General features: G+C 38.5%; 1 protein-coding gene across 6 annotated transcripts in view; it reads right to left on the reverse strand.

The window, feature by feature from the left end:
• tnpo1 (transportin 1) overlaps positions 1-21,998 on the reverse strand; it is a 99,438-nt gene that overhangs the window by 25,254 nt on the left and 52,186 nt on the right. For 3 of the 6 annotated variants that reach the window (XM_072257934.1, XM_072257935.1, XM_072257933.1), the window contains 7 exons: positions 18,835-18,895; positions 18,533-18,701; positions 11,682-11,834; positions 8,662-8,887; positions 4,479-4,650; positions 3,630-3,716; positions 366-473 (listed from right to left, as the gene is read on the reverse strand). In XM_072257934.1, coding sequence (XP_072114035.1) covers positions 366-473; positions 3,630-3,716; positions 4,479-4,650; positions 8,662-8,887; positions 11,682-11,834; positions 18,533-18,701; positions 18,835-18,895 — 976 coding nt within the window. Of the gene's footprint in view, positions 1-365; positions 474-2,718; positions 2,836-3,629; positions 3,717-4,478; positions 4,651-8,661; positions 8,888-11,681; positions 11,835-18,531; positions 18,702-18,834; positions 18,896-21,998 lie in introns of those variants that run through there. The other 3 variants (XM_072257936.1, XM_072257937.1, XM_072257938.1) reach the window with 3 other exon arrangements.

The raw sequence follows: 21,998 nt of genomic DNA on the forward strand, positions 1-21,998 counted from the left end.
GAATAAGTCTGCTGATTAGTAGCACATAAATTCAGAATTGGAAATGGTGATCCCAAGCAATTTTATTATATATTCCAAAAAAAATCCAATATCCAAAACACTTCCGGCCCTAAGCATTTTGGAGAATGGGTACTCAACCCGTATAGATTTCACTTCCTTTGCTGCCGCTTGTAATTTCTGCTTTTAACAAAGCTGTACCGTTCAGTACAATTATTCCCCTTTTCAGCAAAATCTTATAACCGTTATCTGTATGAAGTTTCTCTTGACTCTATCCTGAAGAATGACTAAAAGTTTCTTTATGAAACAGATGACTATATCTTGTGAAAGTTACATCCCAAGACAATAAGTAGCATCATTGTGCTTACCATAACTTGTGAAAGTGTCTTTTGGACTAAGTTTACACAACGCTGGTATACCGGTTCACAGTAGGGAAGAAAGCCAGACTGCAAGGCAGTGGCAACAGAAGACAGGCACTGGAATATAAAAGATTGATTTTAATACTATGCCAGTTTTGGTCAACTACAATTTAGAAATAATAGGCAAGAATAGGGAGGTACATACAACCGTTTCTACTTGAAATAGTTCCTTTATTAACCTCTCCTGAATAACTTCAATAAGTAGAAACTTTGGGGAAAAAAGTTTCAAAACAAGCAGGGATTACTAATTCAGTATAGTGCTATCTAGTCATCTCACTATAGGAAGGGTGGCTTTAGAGAAGATGTATTAGAAGTTTACCAGGATGTTGCCTGGATGAGAATGCATGTACTATAAGGGGAGGTTGAACAAATTTGTGTTGTTTTCATCAGACTGGCAGAGGCTGAGGGGAGATCTGATCAAGGTTTACAAGATTATGGGAGTCCTGGATAGAGTAGAGAGCCAGTATTTAATACCAGGAGGCATGCATTCAAGGTAAGAGAGGGTAAATTGAAAGATATGCAGGTAAGATATTTTAACACCCAGAGAACAGTGGGTGCCTGGGGTATAGGTGGATGCAAATACAATAAAGGCATTCAAGAGACTTTAGGTAAACACATAAACGTGTGTGAAGGAAATGAAGGGATGTGAAAATTGTGTGGGTGGAAGGGATTAGCTTAGATGAGCACTTGACTAGTTAAATTTGGCACAGCACTGTGGACTGAGGATCTGTTTCTGCGTTGTACTATTCTATGTTCTAAGAGATGGTAAGAGTGGGGGAGGAGCAGGGGCAGGGAGACGGTTGGGAGGTCGGGTGGTTATTTCTGATACTTATGACACTTTGCATTTTGCATCCACAAATTTGGACACCAAATACTTATTCAAGTATTTATTTTTTGGACTCCATTCACTTATTTAACAATTGTTATCCAATCATTTCACATAGGTTTTTAAAGAACAGACTAGTCTCACAATACACCAGTTAGTCTATCTGATATTATTGTTCAAGAATTTGATTAGCAGGATGCTTTGGAAAGCTACAGTGAAAGACATTTTTATATCTGGAAATAGATTAAAGGAGAGATGCACAGCAGATGGGCAACTATTACTCCATTAACATTGAGACATCCAAATTACAGATCTGCACTTCATACGTGCTTGATCCCTCAACACAGAGATTAAGTGAAATATTTTCTCTGCTATTAAATGGTAATGTTTACATAGAACATGTTTGATTTCTTATTTATAGTTTGAAGAACAACACAATAAAAAGGAAACATAGCAGTAAATGATAGGCATGATTGCTCATCACTAATATTACTCTTATACATCAAGAACTTGCATTATTGGCACCTTTAAGCATTTCAAACACTTCCAAGCAGCCTTCAAACAAGACAGGAAGTAGGAGATGAGAGGATTAGGCAATTGAAATCTTGAGACAAAACCCACGTAGCAGAAAAAAAGTTGACAATAATGGATGAAGGGAAATTATGATCAGAATTGGAGAAAGGTAGTCAAAAAAGACAGATGAAATCAGATGTTGGGAGGCACAGGGAATGAAGACTATAGGTTTGATCTTTCCAATACTTAGCTCTGTCAAACAAGCAACAGGACAAACAACACACATTCTGAAAAATGGACATTGACATGACTCCACACATGATGCCTGGCTCTCATCTTTCCAGCATTGTTTTCATTTGCAGAGTTGACCATCTCTTAAAAGGTAAACCATGCTATAATAGTTTTGCTAAACAGAAGACCTGACTTAACAATAAATGCAGTACAAAAATGAAAATTAATTTTTTGCAATGGAAATACAGAAATTTATTTGCAGTCTGAGCAGTAAGGCAAAAAGTATCAAAAAGGAAATACAAAGAATGTTTCTCTTTCAAATAAAATCAACAGTGAAGACATCCTCAACAAGCTGAAACATAATTCCTGTTATCCACAAGGATACCCAAAGATTTGAGCCTTAAAGGCCATGAGGTTCTCCTAATGGCCATTTTAATAGATCACTAAGATTATATAGCTAGAGAAAAGTTACTGAAAGCTAACTTTGTTACTTCTTGTAATTATAACAAAATTGAAAGCAGCATGCTAAATTATTCACAAAATTATTTTCAAAGTACCAGAACAGAACTAAAGAAAGGTGTCAACAAAAGATGCTAACACTTGAAAACTGATTCAGTGCAACATTAATTGAAGACTTGCAGATGTTATGTGGAGAACTAAAGCATGGATTACAGAAACATTATCAAAATTTAATTGCAAAAGGCAATATTTTTATAACAGAAAAGTAATATGATTAAAGCAAAAATGTCAAGTCATACCTGCCAGTAGGGGGAGATGATAAAACTTTACATACAAGAAATTGATTATTCTAATAGCACAAAAGTGACGAGTGAAAGCAACAGCTGAATCCTGAAATAGTGAAATGAATTCTTAGCCATTTCATTTGGCACAGTTATAATGCCAGATAAATTTGGCCAGCAGAGAAAGAAAAAAACCAACAACAAAACAATTTCATTAGAGTAGAAAGATATCAATACTTAAACTACAATGATCTGAAGAAACTACTGTTGGCAATGAACAATAATTTAAACAAATTGAATTTAACCTTGCTTATAATACCACATTAGGAGTAATGTCAATTATTGGTTAGCTTTGGAAAGACAAGTTGCTTTCAACATGGTGGTACAATTACTTACTATATTAATAAACAGAATCATGCAAGCAACTGAATTAGGAAGAAACTAATTTCAAGTTTGAGAGAAATATATGTGGGGGAAAAATAAAGACAAATTATTCTGATTCAATAATATTACAAAAAGCACAATAAAGGACAGGAAGCAGGGAATATACTGAACTTTTAAACTAACCACACTGTTAATCAAAAGGGAAAAAAATACAGGGTGCATCATAGAGTTGTACTTGATAATGACATTCACTATAAGGGTTCTTCAAAGGTTTTAGACGCGGGAAAGAACAGCAAGAAAAATCAGTGAGCCAGAAAATGAAATGGAAGGTAGAAGGCAAATGAAAAACATTTTCAAAATCAACAGAACAGAAAGGGATTAATATTACATATGTAAAACTAACACAAACTAGGAAGCAATCAGCAGCATTCTGGTGGACTCGAGACCTTTTTATCCATTTCAGGAAAGTCCACTTCTAATATCAATATTCTTGATACTAAATGTTAAATCTTCATGTACCTCAAGTAAGGGGAAAAGGTCTTTGTCTTCATCCTTCAACATGTTCCATTTCTGAATGAGTGGAGGCATCAACATCTGAATATACTCCTTGTAAGAAAGAAAGAAAGAAATAATTTTACTTCTCTAACAAAATACAGTAAATCATTTGCACAAAAATAAACTTCTATTAACTTGGCAAGGTCAAACTATGACACAAAGTTTACCCTGAACAATATCAGTCTATTCTTGTGACAAGGACAATCTTGATTTGATAACAACAATGAGACCATCACTTGTATTCTTTATTATTCAAAGATAAACCTGGACCAACTCCAGAAACCATTTAAGCTTAACGTGGAAATCGTTGTTATCAAAAATTCCATAGATCCATAAGTCTCAACAAAATTTGCTGACATTAAAATACAAGACAGGGCAAGAAGCCGGACTATTTATCTGATTATGAAGAGTAAATAAATACACAATAACAATGTTGCAATATCTCTATTCAAGTATAGTGATTATTTTTCCTGAAAAAACAGCATAGTAAGTTATCGTCAATGCTCCATGACACCTAGAATAAGCTTTCACGTTTTATTTGACTTGCGTCTCATTTCTTTTGATCCAATCTTTTTCTCTTTTACATCATTTTCTGTTCATTAGTAACTATAAACTACTTAACCTGCCCTTTTTAATTTAAGTTCCATTTTGAGGTGGAATTTCTAAAATTGGATAGGTTAAACAATTTGATAGCTGGTGCTTGACCTAATCAGAAAATATTTAATAATCTAGAATCACTGCAACAAATTGGAGGTGAGATTCCAGGTAAGTAATGATTCAAGTTAATTGACCATGTTGCAGCAGTTATCTTACTTGTTTATTTAAATGGTGTCCAACCGAGTCAGCAAGGGTTCCAATAGCATCATACAGAATAAGAAGATTCTTGTGCTGATATTTATTAAAAGCAAAAACAAGTGTATCAAGTATATAACCAAGGTACGGCACCAATTCTGTGCAGGCCTCTTCCTCTAAGGTAGCAAAAGCACTGGAAAGCAAAAAAAAAAAAATCATTATTTGTATTTTTGACAAACTATTTCCTTAAGAGATCATTAAAAAAAATCAGTCACACATGCTACTTATTCCTCCAATTTAATTAAACTATGTTAAAATTCAAGATTCACATCATAAACACTTCACAAAGTCACAAAAACACAACGTACTAAAAAACGTTCAAATACTGCAGTAATATTCTGTCAAAATAACTTTTTATTTTAAAACCAAGGTTCGGACTTGGTATCCCTTCGAGCTTTGTTTCAACTTCAACCAGGAAACACATCGTACTGCGGATTTGCTGAAAAGAAATGTGCACAAGTACAGCAAATTGAGCAGAGTTGGGAACAAAGCATTTAGAATGTTGTTTGGATGTAGCCACCATTTCAGAGCAGGGGACGAGGATACCCATTAGCCACCACAGGAAATTTAGTCCTGAAAGTAACTGGAAAATACACACATAATCTGTGGGATCTTTCATAGAATCCAGTAACAGCCCAGCCCACTACCTGCAAAAAAGACATAGCCAAGAGCAAAAAATATATTTGGCATAATTCCATTAAAAAATCCAGCTAGGTAATTTCTTAATGCAAGGTTTCGATCCAAAATGCTGCCAATTGTCCCCACTATTAAGATTACCAGGCAACAATCTAGTTACCAGCCTTTTCCACAAGAAAAATGCAACAAATTGTGGCTAATAACAGTGAAGTCTACTGACTGAATCCAGCACCAGCATAATTCACCCAGAGCCTCATCTGTTCTGAAGCTGATCAATAATGAGGATTTTCTCATCATAAATACTGGATAAAATTGTGCTGGGTGTGCTCGGCAGCTTTAGGCATAATCGCAGTCTTGTAGGGACTCATCTTCAGTATGGAAAACAGATCCTAGTCACTGAACTTCCACATGGAGTTGAATAGCAATACTGGATGGGAAGCTGAGAAATCCATCTCTGAAATGCCTCAACATCTGGGACATGCCCTCTTGTCACTACGTTCAGGAAGGAGATACATGGATCCTGAGGACCCACAATCAGTGATTCAGAAAGAGCTCCCCCGGCCCCACCATCAGATTTCTGATTAATCCATGAACACTACCTCAGTATTCCTTTTCTTACATGATTTATTTCATATCTCTGCACTGATAATAAACCTATTCTGATTCTTATGCCAGCCAGGCCTGGCAGAATATCAGAATCCTCATTTGAATTGGGATTCTTAGCCTGATAATTTGCAGGAAGCTAGCCAGTATCCATTTACTATTTTTTATTCTAACCCCCATCATTTCTAAGCATGCTTTTCATTATTTCAATATTGTTTTTAAATTAGAGCAAAACATTAACAGGTTTTAAACATCTATAAATATGATTTTTTAAAAAAATGTTTCCAGCATCGATGAGAGTTGAGTTCCTTCCCCAGCCTTACCTCCCAAAGGCTGACAAGGTATTCTAGGAGGATGGGCTCAGAAGAATGGGGAGTTAAACCTTATGTCCCATGTTATCTACAAAGATTTCAGATAGACTTGTAGGCAACAGTTAAACCTCTGAAATTCTCAACTACATCATATGCCACAGTCAATATGTTTAGTGCTTACAGTTGGCAGATAATTCTAAAGTACATGACCAAGCAATTGCCAACTGTTGAAACTATCCTCACTGTACAATTAGATAAAATATACCACACTGGCAAATAAGTGATCCGTAACTCCAATTTTTAAAAGCTAGAGTTCTGCTTAATTTGTTAAAAGATGCAATAAGACATAGGAGCAAACTTACACTGTTCGACCCATCGAGTCTGCTCCACTATTCAAATAATTGATTTATTTTCCCTCTGAATCCCATTCTCCTGCATAATCTCCATAATCTTTTACATTATTACCAATCAAGAACCTATCACCTTTGCTTTAAAATATACCTAATAAATTGGCCTCCACAGCCATCCATGGCAATAAATTCCAGATTCATCACCCTTAGCTAAAGAAATTCCTCATCTCTGTTGTAAAGGGACATCCTTGTATTGAGGCTGTGCCCTCTAGTCCTCGACTCCTCCACTCCATCCTCTCCAAGACATCTTCAAGGAACAGTGGCTTAGGAAGGCAGTGTCCTAACATTAAGGACACCCCCCCCCCACCCCCACAGGACATACTCATCTTCTCATTGTTACCATCAGGAAGGAGGTACAGAAGCCTGAAGGTACACACTCAGCGATTTATTCGGAGAAACTAACAACTTTTCCTATCTGCCACCTGATTTCTAATTGGACATTGAACCCATGAACATTAATGCATTTTTTTAAAAAATTCTGGCCTTTTCTGCACTATTTTAACTATTTAATAGACATATATACAGTATATTTACTTTAATTCAGTTTTTTCTCTTTATTTATCAAGTACTTCACTGCACTTGCAAGTTAACAAATTTCATGGCATAAACCCAATCCTGATTCTCGATAGACCTTTCAATATTTGGTAGGCTTTAATGAGGTCCCCACCCTCATTCTACTAAACTCCCACAAATATCAGATCACAGCAATCAAATGTTCCTCATACTTTAACCCTTTCATTCTCAGGATCATTCTCAAAAACCTCCTTTGGACCCTCTCCAATGTCAGCACATCTTTTCTTAGATATGGAGCCCAAAACTGCTCGTAATACTCCAAATATGGTCTGGCCAATGACTTATAAAGTCTCAGCATTACATCCTTGTTTTTATATTTAGTTCTCTCAAAATGAATGGCTGGACTTCTAATGAGATAATTTCAAACAAATCAAACTCAGTTTCAAATCTTTCTATATAAACATCGCTAGCCTTCCAAAAAGAAAAGTAGTTGATTACAAGTGGCTGCAAAAGTTAGATCAGGGTGTGAAAACCAGATCGATTCAAAATTGAAAAAGCCACCATTTATTATCAGAAACCACATGCAGTTTTCTCAGAACGCAAAGCCTATGGAGAGTAGATTTATATAACACTAGGATAATTACAATTACTGGTTCTTCCACAAAGATACACTCCTTAGAAATATTGTAAAACAATTTAAATACAGATGATTCATTGGGCCATCGATTAATGGGGGCATCTGCTTATTTGGGACAACAGTTTAAAGAAAAATTGAGAAAATAGCCAGGATTCTCTTTGCTACTATGCTGCTAATTGGGACATAAGACTGTTGCCAAATAGTTTCTAATAAACGGCAGATGTGTGCACTTCTGTGGCTGTTAGATACTACATTGTGCCAGGGCATCAAAGGGTATGGGGAGAAGGCAGGGGAGTGGGGATGACTGGAAGAACTGGATCAGCCCACGATTGAATGGCAGAGCAGAATCGATGGGCCGAATGGCCTACTTCTGCTCCTATATCTTATGGTCTTATGATCTTAAGAGTGAATAGTTTTTAAATAGTGTAAGTTGCATGTGTTTATGCTCAAAAAGCAGTGATTTTTGTCACTGACAGTTGGTGAGAAATAAGAAGCAAGACTATTCAGACCAGTCTTGCTTACTACAGTTAAGCATTCAGAATTAGAGATGCTAGAAATGGCTGACAGTGAAAATGAAAATTAATAAGTTAGGAACTACAAAGAATTAAGGTATGACAGTCGTCTTGAATGTTACAATAAAAATGAAGACGTGAAGTATACAATCATCGAAAGCATTGTCTGAAGGCAGTCCATTACTTGCACTAGACGTCTGCGCTGAGTTTGTTCATTTATAGCCAATCAGAAGAACACGGTAGCTAGCATACAATGGATGAATTCCTCTGTCGATAACTATTAGGAACTAATAACATTTCTATGATACCTTCGTAGTATTGGCAGTGTTTTAATTTGTTGCATATTTTATTTAAATACATAATTGGTTACTCAGTTAAACTCTTTTATACCTTCTTAACCATTTCATGAAACTTTGACTAATTGGGGCAGCGCTTAACTGGGCCAAATTATATTGGTCCTGATGTGTTGTAATTATGCAGAATCCACTGTATTCTGATTGGCACTCAGAAAAAGTAACAAACCTGCAGGCAGCTTCTTGTACTCTCTTATTGCTGTCCAAGATACGTTTCAGCAGTTCGGTCATTAATGGCTTTAAGTAGGTGTCTGCGGGCTGACTTACTACCCAATGTGCATAGCGGCTGAGCGTCCAACATGTAATAGAACGGACGAGAGCTTTCTTGTCAGAGAGGCACTGAATAAGGTGAGGGATAAGTTCTGGCAGATAAGGTATCATTCCTTGCATGCAACCTGCAAAACAAAATTAAAAGGTTTTTTTGGAAAGCAAATCTACCATGACATCCCTTTTTCCCCCAATTACCTCACTGTTATCCAGATAATTTTTGACTCACCAGTATCAAAACAACTTTTGAACATCATATTCTTTTCAACATACAAGCAACTTAGAATATTTCCATATTTCCTAAATATCTTTTGCAAGTTTTACACAGCAAAGTACTGAAGTGTAACAATCATGCAGGCTCCTTTAAATCATAGGGTAACTGCTGAGAATGAAGATCATGGGGAAAAACTTAGCAGATTAGGAACAGTCTGTGGTGAGGAAAATACAATACTTCAGTTCAGTGAGTTTGAGAACAGCAAAAAGGATAAATAAAAAAAATATATTTAAAGTTGCCTAGAAATGGGAAGCGGTGGAGACAAAGGGATGTAATGTGATATAATATCTGCAAAATACTTGTTGGGGGCGGGTAGGAAGAGAAAGGGGTCCTTTTATTTTTTGCTTTCCTAACTCACCAAACTCATGTAGATTGAGCTTACGCAGTTAACAAAGAAATAAAAAAAGGACTTAAGGGGATTCAGTTGAGAAACTTTTTCCAAAGGTAAAGAGGAGAAAGCAATAGCACAGTGTAAAGATAACCAGAATATATCTGGAAGGGTAAGACTGTAACAGTGCATGAGTAAATACAGTCTCAGTAAAGAAAACGACAAGGCAAAAAAAAAAATCAAAAATAAATTAATTCAGCATAAGGATTTTACTTAGGCTCATGAAAGTGGAAAGGAAAACCTTAAACTCACATGTGGTAGGTTGATGAAGTTCACTGATGTGTGTGTGACAACATGTAGTGGCAATAACAGAAACTTAATTCAAAAGTGGCTTATAATTTGTATCCAGATTCATTTAGTAGAGGAGAAAAATAAAAGAAAGGATAGCAGTACATTAAAAAAAATTACAGAGCTGGAGTGTAAGAATATAATAGAGCATAAAGAACAGAATCTGTTTGACTTAAATAAAGACAACATACTGCTGAGTGCACTCAATAAATCATCAAGAGGGAAGGATGAAGAGGAACACATATGCAGTGATATACAAACAAATGCAATAACTATTGCGTAGCTATAACAGAAGACTTTAATATTGCCAACATAAATTGGGACAGTGTTCAGAGCACAAAAGATAAAAATAACTTCTGAAGCATATCCAAAACAATATTCCAGAACAGTATGTTTTTGGTCCAAAGAGGAAGGAAGTGATGCTGGACCTGGTTCCGGGGGGGTCAAAGATAATTAGCTTCAGCAAGGGGATATTTATCCTACTAGCGTCCGATTTAGATCTGCTAAAATGAAAAAGAGAAATCCAAAGTAAATATAACTTGAGGAAGGGCTATTTCAATGAGTATGAATGGCTTAGGTAAATTTTGAACCAAAACTTGACAAAACTGAAGCAGAACAATTTCCTTCCTCCCACCAATGCCATTTGACCCACTGTGTCCCTCCAGTGGAATCAGTGTTGCTCCAGATTTCAGCATCTGAAGTCTTATGTCCAGGTACTACTCCCCAACTCTTTCTGTGGTGGTTTTTGCACCCGCACAAAACTCAGTTTTATTACCTTCTTCACCAACTTCCACCCTGCTCTCAAATTCATGTGAATCATTGCTGACATTTTCCCTTTTCTAGATCTCACCATTTCCATCTCAGGATAGAAACTATCTACTAATATTTATTATAAACCAACCTACTCCCAGTGCTATTTAGACTACACTCTTTCCATCTTGTCTTTAGTAAGGATGCCATTCCTTTCTCCCAGTTTTTCTGTCTCCACCACATCTGCTCTCAAGATGAAATCTTCTGTTGTAGAACATCTGAAATGTCTTCTTTTGTCAGGAAGTGTGCCTTTCCTTCTGTTGTGGTTGATGGAGCCCTATCTCTCATCTGTTTCTTGTACTTCTACCCTCAACCTACCTGCTCTCAAACAGGACGGAGACAGAACTCCTCTAGTGCCTACCTTTCATCCCATGAACTTCATGCAGCATTTTATCCTTCATCATTTCTACAGCTGCAAAGCAGTCCCACCACATCTTCTCCCAATTCCCTTCCACTTTCAGCAGAGCTACACCCTCCCCTGGCTGGGGCCATCCCTCCACACCTGTCTGTCCCTTACCCCTCACACTTTCCCCTATCCTTGCAGTAAATAGAACATTTGCCCTTGCACCTCCTCCCTCACCACCATCCAGGAACTTAAACAGTCCTTCCAGGTGAGGAAAAGGTTCACATGCATCTCCTCCAACCTTGCCTACTACATTCAATGCACTCAGTGTGGCTTCCACTACACTGGTGAGGCAAAGTCTGTGCTCTACCTCACCAGTGTAGTGGAAGCCATGCTGAGTGCAGAACACCAACAATCAGCTTGCAGCTTCAAACCATTTCATTTTCCCTTCCCATTCCCTCACTGACCTGTCCATCCTTGGCCTTATCTACCGCTAGGATGAAGACCAAAATAAACTGGAGGAGCAATGTCTTATATTTCACCTAAGCAGTCTACAACCCAATACAACATAATAAAATCTAAATATTTCATTCACTAATGTTCTCCCATTCATGGAATAACACCAGATTAAGGCAAAAAAAAAAGAAAGCACACAAAAGCCAAAAATCAATAGCTGAAAATACAAATCTTTAAAATAACATATTACTATAGAACACTTCCATTAAATACACATTATTATTTATTACAATAAATATTGCAATGTGTAGACAGATTTTTGAAGTTCACTTAAGGTTTTCAGCATTTAATTCTCCGACTGACCTTCAGCAATTGCTCCAAGCACCAGAATTCCAGACTCCTTCACCACCCAGTCTGGGTGGAACAGCAGTTCCTTCAGCAGTGGTAAAACATGTGGCAACAATTCATCCCGGAAAACATTAGCCAACACGTCCAATGCAGCAGCAGAACATTTTCCTAAATAAAATAATGTTATATAGTATGTGATGCCGTTTATTGTCATATAGCTCTCCACATTCTTAAATGCAAGTCAATTTTTAAGTTCATTAGTCAAAAAAAAACTTTGTGCTTCTCTTATTTATTTTTCAAACCCTGAAATTTATATGCAGAAATATAGAATCTCCAAACCAGAGATTGACAATCATGGAGAGGTATCAGCAGAATTTCTTCCTCATGGAGTAAATTAATTCACACAGAAAGCTCGTGATACTGGTAAAATGACCTTGATTTGAATATTCCCAAAAGGGCAGCATTGCTAGCATGGTGTGATGAACCTCCTTTGCTACACTGAGAATATGTTAGGCAAGAGAAGAGATTAAAACTGAAGTTTTTATTCATTAAAATGATATTTGGAACATCAAGCAACTACACTATACCAATGATTGATATATCGAGAAGGAATTGAGTCATCTAAAAAGACTGAGGATAATTTTATAGGATGAAAAAAATTAATAAATACTTGCAACATGTAAGACTTGGTATGAGTGCAATTTATAAACGTATGATTAGTTGACTTAATAAATCTAATCTCAATATTTCTCTAACACTATTATTTGAGGAACAGGTAGTGTCCAAATTAAGTAATTTTTTTTCCCCTACCCAAATATTCCATGGAACACTAGTTTTCTTTGGAGATCATATATGCAATTATTCATCAAAATTTTGAGCACAAAACACTTCACTGCAAATTTACCAATTTACTTTCGAACCTAAGAAAAATATGTGATTTCCCTTAGCCAAATTACAAAGGTAGGAAAAGGGAGGGGGCCCTGAGGAGAGAATAATGGGAACTAGACAAAGCTGAAAAGCATGTCCTCCAGAGTAGTAACCTCTGGATAGCTGCCTGTGTCATGTGCCAGGGAGGGTTAAGAATAGGCTGAATTTGCAGATGAATGCATGGCTGAAGAATTAGCTCAGGGACAGGGTTTCTGATCATTAGGGTCTCTTCTGGGGAAGATATGACCTGTACAATAAGGACAGGTTACACCCGAACACAAAGGGGACCAATAACCTCGCAGACAGGTTTGCTGGAGCTTTTGGGGAAGGTTTAATCTACTTTGGCAGGGGGATGGGACCCAATGATAAGCCTAAGAATGGGACAGTTGGTGCACTAATGTAAACTGCAGTCACTGAGAAGAGTTAAAGTGCAACAGGGGGCCAAAATCAAAAAAGGTGATGAATGGAGGACTGAAGGTGTTATATTTGAATGTACTCAGTATAAGGAATAGGATAGATGATCGTGTGTGCTGTTAGAGATTGGCAGGTATGATGCTGTGGGCATCTGAGTCATGGCTGAAAGATCATAGTTCGGAGCTTAACATACACATTGTATCAAAAGGACAGACAGGCAAGCAGAGGGGTTGGGGTGAAATCAAGTCCTTGGAAAGAGGCGACATAGGATCACAAGATATAGAATCCTTGTGGGTAAAGTTAAGAAACTGCAAAGTAAGAAGACCCTGGCGGGAGTTATATACAGGCCTCTGAACAGTAGTCAGGACGTGGGCTACAAATTACAACAGGAGATAGAAAAGGCGTGCAAAAAGGCAATGATGTGACAATCATGGGGGATTTCATTATGCAGGTAGATTGGGAAAATCCAGTTGGCGCTCAATCCCAAGAGAGGAAATCTGCAGAGTACCTATGACAAAGCTTTTTAAAGAGCAGTTTGTGGGAACTGCAAATCTGGTTTGGTTGTTATGTATTGTCCCAGATTTGATTAAGTAGCTTAAGGTAAAGAAACTCTTGGGAGACAGTGATCATTTTATTACAGAATTCACCCTGCAATTTGAAAAGGAGATAACGTTGAATCATGCCTGTCAAATTTGTTGGAATTCTTGGAGGAAATAACAGGCAGGATAGACAAAGGAGAGTTAATGGATGCTGTTTATTCAGATTTTAAGGCCTTTAACAAAATGCCGCATGTGAAGCTGCTTAACGAAAGCTCATGCTATTACAGGAAAAGTACTAGCATGGATAGAAGATTGGCTGACTAGCAGAAGGTAAAGAGTGGGAATAAAGGGGGCCTTTTCTGGTTAGGGGACAGTGTTTGGACTGTTTCTTTTCAAGTTGTATGTCAATGATTTGGATGATGGATTGATAGTTTGCAGGCAATATGAAGTTAGGTGGAGGAACAGGTAGTGCTGAGAACGCAGGGTGTCTGTGGGAGGACTTAGATTGGGGAAATGGTAAAAGAAGTGGAGATGGAATACAATGTAGGAAAGTGTATGGTCATGCACTTAGGCAGAAGGAATAAGAGTGTGGACTATTTTCTAATTAGGGAACAAATTCAAGAATCAGAGATGCAAAGGGACTTGGGGGTCCTTAAGCAAGATTCCCCAAAGGTTAAGTTGTAGGTTAAGTAGCTAAGGAAGGCAAAATGTATTGTTCGCATTCTTTTTGAGAAAACTAGAATACAAAAGCAAGGATGTAATTCTGAAGTTTTATAAGGCGCAGATGAGTATCACTTGGGAGTACAGGTGCACTTTCCTTTATCCGAAATTCTGAAATCCAAAAAGCTCCGAAAACTGCAGTTTTTTCCGCCAACAGCTGACGTCACTCAGGTGCGACGTGGCAGCACTAGCAGAGGCCGCCAGACGTCAGTTGTGGCTCAGCGCTCGTACTGGTTACATGTGCACTTGCTGTTCGCTGATATTTTGTGTTCACTGTTGACTTTGTGTTTAATTTCACTGTGATAATATCAAAAAGAGCTGCAGATACCCCTATGGGTAACAATGAGAAAAAGAGAAGGAATCTTCTCTATCAATAACACAAAAAGTGGAGTTATTGCAGAAGCTTGATCGTGCTGTGTATGTGCAACGTCTTACTGAAGAAAATAGTGACAGAACTACCACTGTATATGATTTAAATAAACAGAAAGACAAGTCACTGAAGTTTTATAGTGACAGTGACGTTCTACATTTATTCCAGTAAGTCATTTACCATGTGTTTGATTCGGTTCGTTTGAAGCTGTATATTTCTATGTTTTATTGAATATTTTGTTGGAAATAAAATTTCTTTGTCATTATTCCCTAAACAATACAGTATAACAATTACTTACATAGCATTTACATTGTATTAGGTATTATAAGTAATCTAGAGATGATTTAAAGTATACAGGAGGATGTGCATAGGTTTGGTGTGCCGCTGGGTCTTAAAGTCCACCGCACTGAGACAGGTTAAATAAGGGACTTGAGCACGTGTTTTTTGGTATCGGGGGTGGGGGGGGGGGGGTCTGAAATCCAAAAAATTCTGAATTCCAAAATGCAACTGGCCCTAAGGATTTTGGATAAGGGATTGTGGACCTGTACTGTGAGCAGTTCTGAGTCTGTCTTGCTGGAATTTAGAAGAATAGGCGGGGGGGGGGGGGGTGAAAATCTCATTGCAACCTACTGTATGTTGAAAAGCCTGGATAAAATCATGTGGAGAGGATGTTTCCTACAGCGGGGAAGTCTAGGACCAGAGGGCATAGCCTCAGAATAGAAGAATACCCATTTATAACAGAGACGAGGAAAAACATCTTTAGCCAGAGGGTGGTGAATCTGTGGAATTCATTGTCAGATGGCTCTGCAGACCAAGTAATTGGATATACACAAGGTAGAGTTTGTTTGGGTTCTTGATTAAACAAGGTGTCAAAGGTTACAGGGAGAAGGCAAGAGAATGGGGTTGAGAGGGATAATAAATCACCCACGATATAATGGTGGAGCAGATCCGATGGGCCAAATGCCCTAGTTCTGCCTACATCTTATGGCCTAAAATTGATATTATAATAGATTGAGTAGGGTCTGAAGCAACACCAAGTTTAATACTCAAAACTGAAAGAATACAAACAACACTGTATAATCATTACCACAAACTTCAAGTACTTAACTCATGCATTCATAAGCTCCCCCACCCCCATTTTCTGGAAATCTCTATGCCCTCTTCACAACTTATTTCTCCATCTTTGCGTCACAAGCAAATCTATCAACACTACCACTGGACCCCAGCAACAATCATCCTGAAACACCACTCAATTATTTCTTGCCAGCAAAAGAAAACCATGTTGCCTATTTTCCTTTCCCTGTTAGCTAGACAATCTCTTATTGATGCCGAATTTTTTCTCTGCCTCTATAAGCTTTTACTTAACTTTTGATGCAACACCTCATCACGTTTTCTGGAAATACAGTACGACCAATTCCTCCTTAAACACAGCATACGTTACTTCAAAAACTTTTCGCCACAATCATGTTGACTTTGCCTGATTACCTTGAATGTTAAAAGTCCCTTCAATAATATCTTTAATAATAGTCTAATATCTCCACTGTGATACATTAAGCTAACCAACCTGTAGTTTACGGCTTTGAATTTGTGTTTTTTTTAAATAAAAAGGTTAAATTTGCTACTTTCCAAACTAATAGAACTCTTATTGAACATAACGGGCACCTATTTAATTCACAGGAACTACTCAGTTTTGAATGTTCATAATAAACACAATTACCTCCTTCTGTTCCGCAACTCATTATAGTTTGATTCAGATAGTATTCACACACCAAAAACTTAATGGTTCACAAAGCAGTCCTTTTTCCCATTACTTAAGAAAATTTCAAAGATCCTGCTCACCAATCTGCAATAAAAGCTCCCAATTTTACTTCTCAGCAGATGACATTTCAAAAAATCTAATTCATATCCAAATATTAGCACATCACAAATGCTATACCGCAGCTTGGTAGATGTTTTGAACTATATAAATTCCAGCCTTTAAGATATGCTACCTGTACAGAAAGCAACAGGTACAGTAAACTGATGTAGTTTAAAATAACTATCAAGATATCTGTAATATCACATCTCTCCCCATTAAACAGTTGGAACCAAGCTGACTTACAATTAACAATTCCGCAGCAAATACCAAGCTCAGTGGTCCCCAACCACCGGGCCACAAAGATGAGCTACCGGGCCGCGAGGAAATGATTATGATTTGGCGATATGAAACGATATGAGTCAGCTGCACCTTTCCTCCTTCCCTGTCACGCACTATTGAACTTGAACACTCCACCCCCACGCCCCCTCCCCCAATCGGCCGGTCCGCAAGAACATTGTCAATATTAAACTGGTCCGCGGTGCAAAAAAGGTTGGGGACCCCTGACCTAGCTAACAGTGCTGTGCAGCTCAGCTCAGCTCATCTCATCTCAGGCATCTAGATATGCTTGACAAATGCAGGAATCAATGGATGAGCTACAACATAGTTACCTGAACATAACTGGACTCACTATTCAAACAAGTGTAATAGCATTGATATGCTGAGAAGAGGAAACAAATGCATTTTACTGGTACATGAAAAGTGACCATATTCATGTGAATGCGGCTGTTAACTCCAAATAAAGTTAAGTGATCAGGTTATTTAACTGCATTATATTTTAATTAGAATTTTAAGGGGATTCCATTTCTTCAAAAGATCTTTCTGAACAGTTTTTAGAATGTTTAAATAAGAGACATTCAAAATTAGTTCAAAAATTTTTTGTCACTAGACAAGCTGAAAAAGGCTATCAGGATGTTCCAAGAACAGGATCTCTTTGCTCAGTATGCTACACATCAACCTTATTCTGTATCATGGAATCCATCCCAGCTGGGGAAAATGAACCCATCTAACAGATTGCTCCAGAAACAAATCTGGATGGGCTTTGCAGAAAGTGGCCACACCTAGCACAATTAAATAATTGTGATAATAGGTTAATTCCCATCACTCTTGCATTCTTTAGCTAAATATGTGTTATGCCCTGGTTAAGATTATGCTGGAAGTATTTCATTTTAGCAGTTCTGTATGAGCAGTCTGTTCTGCTTTCAGCTTGTTCAGGTTTGAACTAAGATAAGAGGCTTGTTATTCAACTTAGGAATGTACTGTAGCCAATCAGGATAGTGGAATGGGGAGAAGGTTCTGGAGAACGCTGGGTTGAGGGTTTTCATTGGCAGGAGCTGGAAGACGACAGGCAGCAAAAATGGGCGAGGATGCCATCCCTGTTGCACAAGATGCTTTGTGCAGCTGAATGGCTTCAAGGAGGAAGAACCAATACTCCCTTGGGAGACCCATTTGTTTGAATGGACTTTGAACGACGTTGGAAGGTGGTGTGTGCTTTCATGCAGACCGTGAGTGACAGACAAGCTCAAGATGAGCTCCAACTTAAGTGCGCATTTGACTGTTTAAGAGTAATGAGCCCTTTTTGTGTTTTTTTTTTACTTTCTTTCATTTAATAACCGTTTGCTTAATTAACATTCTTAAATATACTTCTTTATAAATTGTATGCAGTGTACGACCTGTTATTTCTTGCCGGAGGCAGTAAATCACACAACATTCACACAGACAGGGGCTTGGGTAGGCGAGATGTCCCAACCTCATGGACATGGCAGGACCCAAGTTGTATACATCCTAGACATACGAAGCTGGAGAAAGGTGGGTTTATCACCAAGGGATCCAGTGGCTGTTATCGAGGAGCTGATGAGCTAGGTTTCCTGGGACACCCGAGAAGGGGGGGGGGGGGTAGTTTACATTTTCCCCACATTGGAACCCAATATAAAATATTGTCTTTAACATTACAAAAACACTTTACTTAAACCAGAATCATCAAATGTCATGAATAAGACATGGCAAATGAGAATTAAACTGCACTTTTGTTTAGACATACTTAAATTCCAATCAGAAATTGTATCATCATCATCTAGATCGTCGTCATCTTCCTCTTCTTCACCAATTCCATCTTCTTCATGCTGCTGTGCAACAGTTCTGGATCGGTGAAAGCGAGGCTTAATATCTTGCTCATTGTCAGGAACTGTTTCATCTTCTTCAACATCACCCTGGAAATAAAGATATTTGGATGGTATTTATGGCTTTAACTTCAAGACTACTCAGGTTCATAGCATTTTAACTGCTGGCATGTACAATTTGCACTTTGGAGGAATAAAACCCACATCTAAAATTTAAACTCACCTTAAGGAGAATAATATCTATTTCTGAATATTTCATCCCATTCACAAGGACGGGTATTAACCTGCAATTATCAAACAATTCTTGATGAAATTTGTTCATATGCAGAAATCACTGCAAGGACACAAATAAACTACAAACAATGCAATAGACTAACAGGATTTTAAAACTTGTGGTGAAATACTGGACAAGTTAGTTATCTAAGACTAATGAAAATCTGTATTGTTCAACGATGAAATATGTCAAGTCAGCCCCTAATCTTACTGTAAGCAAACTGGTTTCTAATGTGAATATAACGTGAATTAGCTAAGATAGACTGGCAAATGACACTTAAAGGATTGACGGTGGATATGCAATGGCAAGCATTTAAAGGTTGCATGGATGAACTACAACAATTGTTCATCCCAGTTTGGCAAAAGAATAAATCAAGGAAGGTAGTGCACCCGTGGCTGACAAGAGAAATTAGGGATAGTATCAATTCCAAAGAAGCAGCATACAAATTAGCCAGAGAAAGTGGCTCACCTGAGGACTGGGAGAAATTCAGAGTTCAGCAGAGGAGGACAAAGGGCTTAATTAGGAAGGGGAAAAAAGATTATGAGAGAAAACTGGCAGGGAACATAAAAACGGACTGTAAAAGCTTTTATAGATATGTAAACAGGAAAAGACTGGTAAAGACAAATGTAGGTCCCCTGCAGACAGAAACAGGTGAATTGATTATGGGGAGCAAGGACATGGCAGACCAATTGAATAATTACTTTGGTTCTGTCTTCACTAAGGAGGACATAAATAATCTTCCAGAAATAGTAGGGGACAGAGGGTCCAGTGAGATGGAGGAACTGAGCGAAATACATGTTAGTAGGGAAGTGGTGTTAGGTAAATTGAAGGGATTGAAGGCAGATAAATCCCCAGGGCCAGATGGTCTGTGTCCCAGAGTGCTTAAGGAAGTAGCCCAAGAAATAGTGGATGCATTAGTGATAATTTTTCAAAACTCGTTAGATTCTGGACTAGTTCCTGAGGATTGGAGCGTGGCTAATGTAACTCCACTTTTTAAAAAAGGAGGGAGAGAGAAACCGGGGAATTATAGACCGGTTAGCCTAACGTCGGTGGTGGGGAAACTGCTGGAGTCAGTTATCAAGGATGTGATAACAGCACATTTGGAAAGCGGTGAAATGATCGGACAAAGTCAGCATGGATTTGTGAAAGGAAAATCATGTCTGACGAATCTCATAGAATTTTTTGAGGATGTAACTAGTAGAGTGGATGGGGAGAACCAGGGGATGTGGTATATTTGGATTTTCAGAAGGCTTTTGACAAGGTCCCACACAGGAGATTAGTGTGCAAACTTAAAGCACACGGTATTGGGAGTAAGGTATTGGTGTGGGTGGAGAGTTGGTTAGCAGACAGGAAGCAAAGAGTGGGAATAAACGGGACCTTTTCAGAATGGCAGGCGGTGACTAGTGGGGTACCGCAAGGCTCAGTGCTGGGACCCCAGTTGTTTACAATATATATTAATGACTTGGATGAGGGAATTAAATGCAGCATCTCCAAGTTTGCGGATGACACGAAGCTGGGTGGCAGTGTTAGCTGTGAGGAGGATGCTAAGAGGATGCAGGGTGACTTGGATAGGTTGGGTGAGTGGGCAAATTCATGGCGGATGCAATTTAATGTGGATAAATGTGAAGTTATCCACTTTGGTGGCAAAAATAGGAAAACAGATTATTATCTGAATGGTGGCCGATTAGGAAAAGGGGAGGTGCAATGAGACCTGGGTGTCATTATACACCAGTCATTGAAAGTGGGCATGCAGGTACAGCAGGCGGTGAAAAAGGCGAATGGTATGCTGGCATTTATAGCGAGAGGATTCGAGTACAGGAGCAGGGAGGTACTACTGCAGTTGTACAAGGCCTTGGTGAGACCACACCTGGAGTATTGTGTGCAGTTTTGGTCCCCTAATCTGAGGAAAGACATCCTTGCCATAGAGGGAGTACAAAGAAGGTTCACTAGATTGATTCCTGGCATGGCAGGACTTTCATATGAAGAAAGACTGGATGAACTGGGCTTGTACTCGTTGGAATTTAGAAGATTGAGGGGGGATCTGATTGAAACGTATAAGATCCTAAAGGGATTGGACAGGCTAGATGCAGGAAGATTGTTCCCGATGTTGGGGAAGTCCAGAACGAGGGGCCACAGTTTGAGGATAGAGGGGAAGCCTCTTAGGACCGAGATTAGGAAAAACTTCTTCACACAGACAGTGGTGAATCTGTGGAATTCTCTGCCACAGGAAACAGTTGAGGCCAGTTCATTGAAGAGGGAGTTAGATATGGCCCTTGTGGCTACGGGGGTCAGGGGGTATGGAGGGAAGGCTGGGGCGGGGTTCTGAGTTGGATGATCAGCCATGATCATAATAAATGGCGGTGCAGGCTCGAAGGGCCGAATGGCCTACTCCTGCACCTATTTTTTTTAGTATTCAGAGTCGGAGGCATAATGACCAAACTTAACTACAAAGACAATGGCACAGTAATTATGCAACATATTTGCTACAAAAGCTACAAAATGCTGGGCAGTGAACAAAATCATTAAATGTCTTGAAGCTGTATTTGCTGAATAGTAAGATTTTGAGGCAAAATTTGCATGCTGGTATGCATGTTGTGGTACATCCATCTCAGATAAGAATCCCCTCAATCCAAACTCCTAATCCCACCAGTCACTTCACAAATGAGTAGATACATGCAATTAGACAGGTTTCAAAACAATAACATGGTGACATAAATATAATAATGACCACACTGAAGTTGCATCATGTACTGACATAACTGGTCTTTACTGAGGTAGCTTTAAAGAAAGGAGTGTGAACTTTAGTGCAGAAAAGACAACCTGAAAACAATCGCATTGTGAAACAAGATGTACACATCCACAGCTCTAGCTCCATACAGTAGTTAGCTGTGGCTGCAATTGGACACACCTACAGACACAGTCATAAGGGACACTCAAAGGGTCCTTAATTTTTCTCATTGCCCAGGAGGAGCACATCATGATCCAGGTTTGATCCTGACCTCTTGTCTGTGCAGTGTTTACATTGTCCTGATATGATCTCTTGGACTTTCCCTGGGTACCACAAACTGAGCTCCTTTGTTAATCCTCTTAATTGAAGAATATCAATCGTGCTA

This window comes from Mobula birostris, chromosome 5, assembly GCF_030028105.1.
Source record: "Mobula birostris isolate sMobBir1 chromosome 5, sMobBir1.hap1, whole genome shotgun sequence".
Lineage (NCBI taxonomy): Eukaryota > Metazoa > Chordata > Chondrichthyes > Myliobatiformes > Myliobatidae > Mobula > Mobula birostris.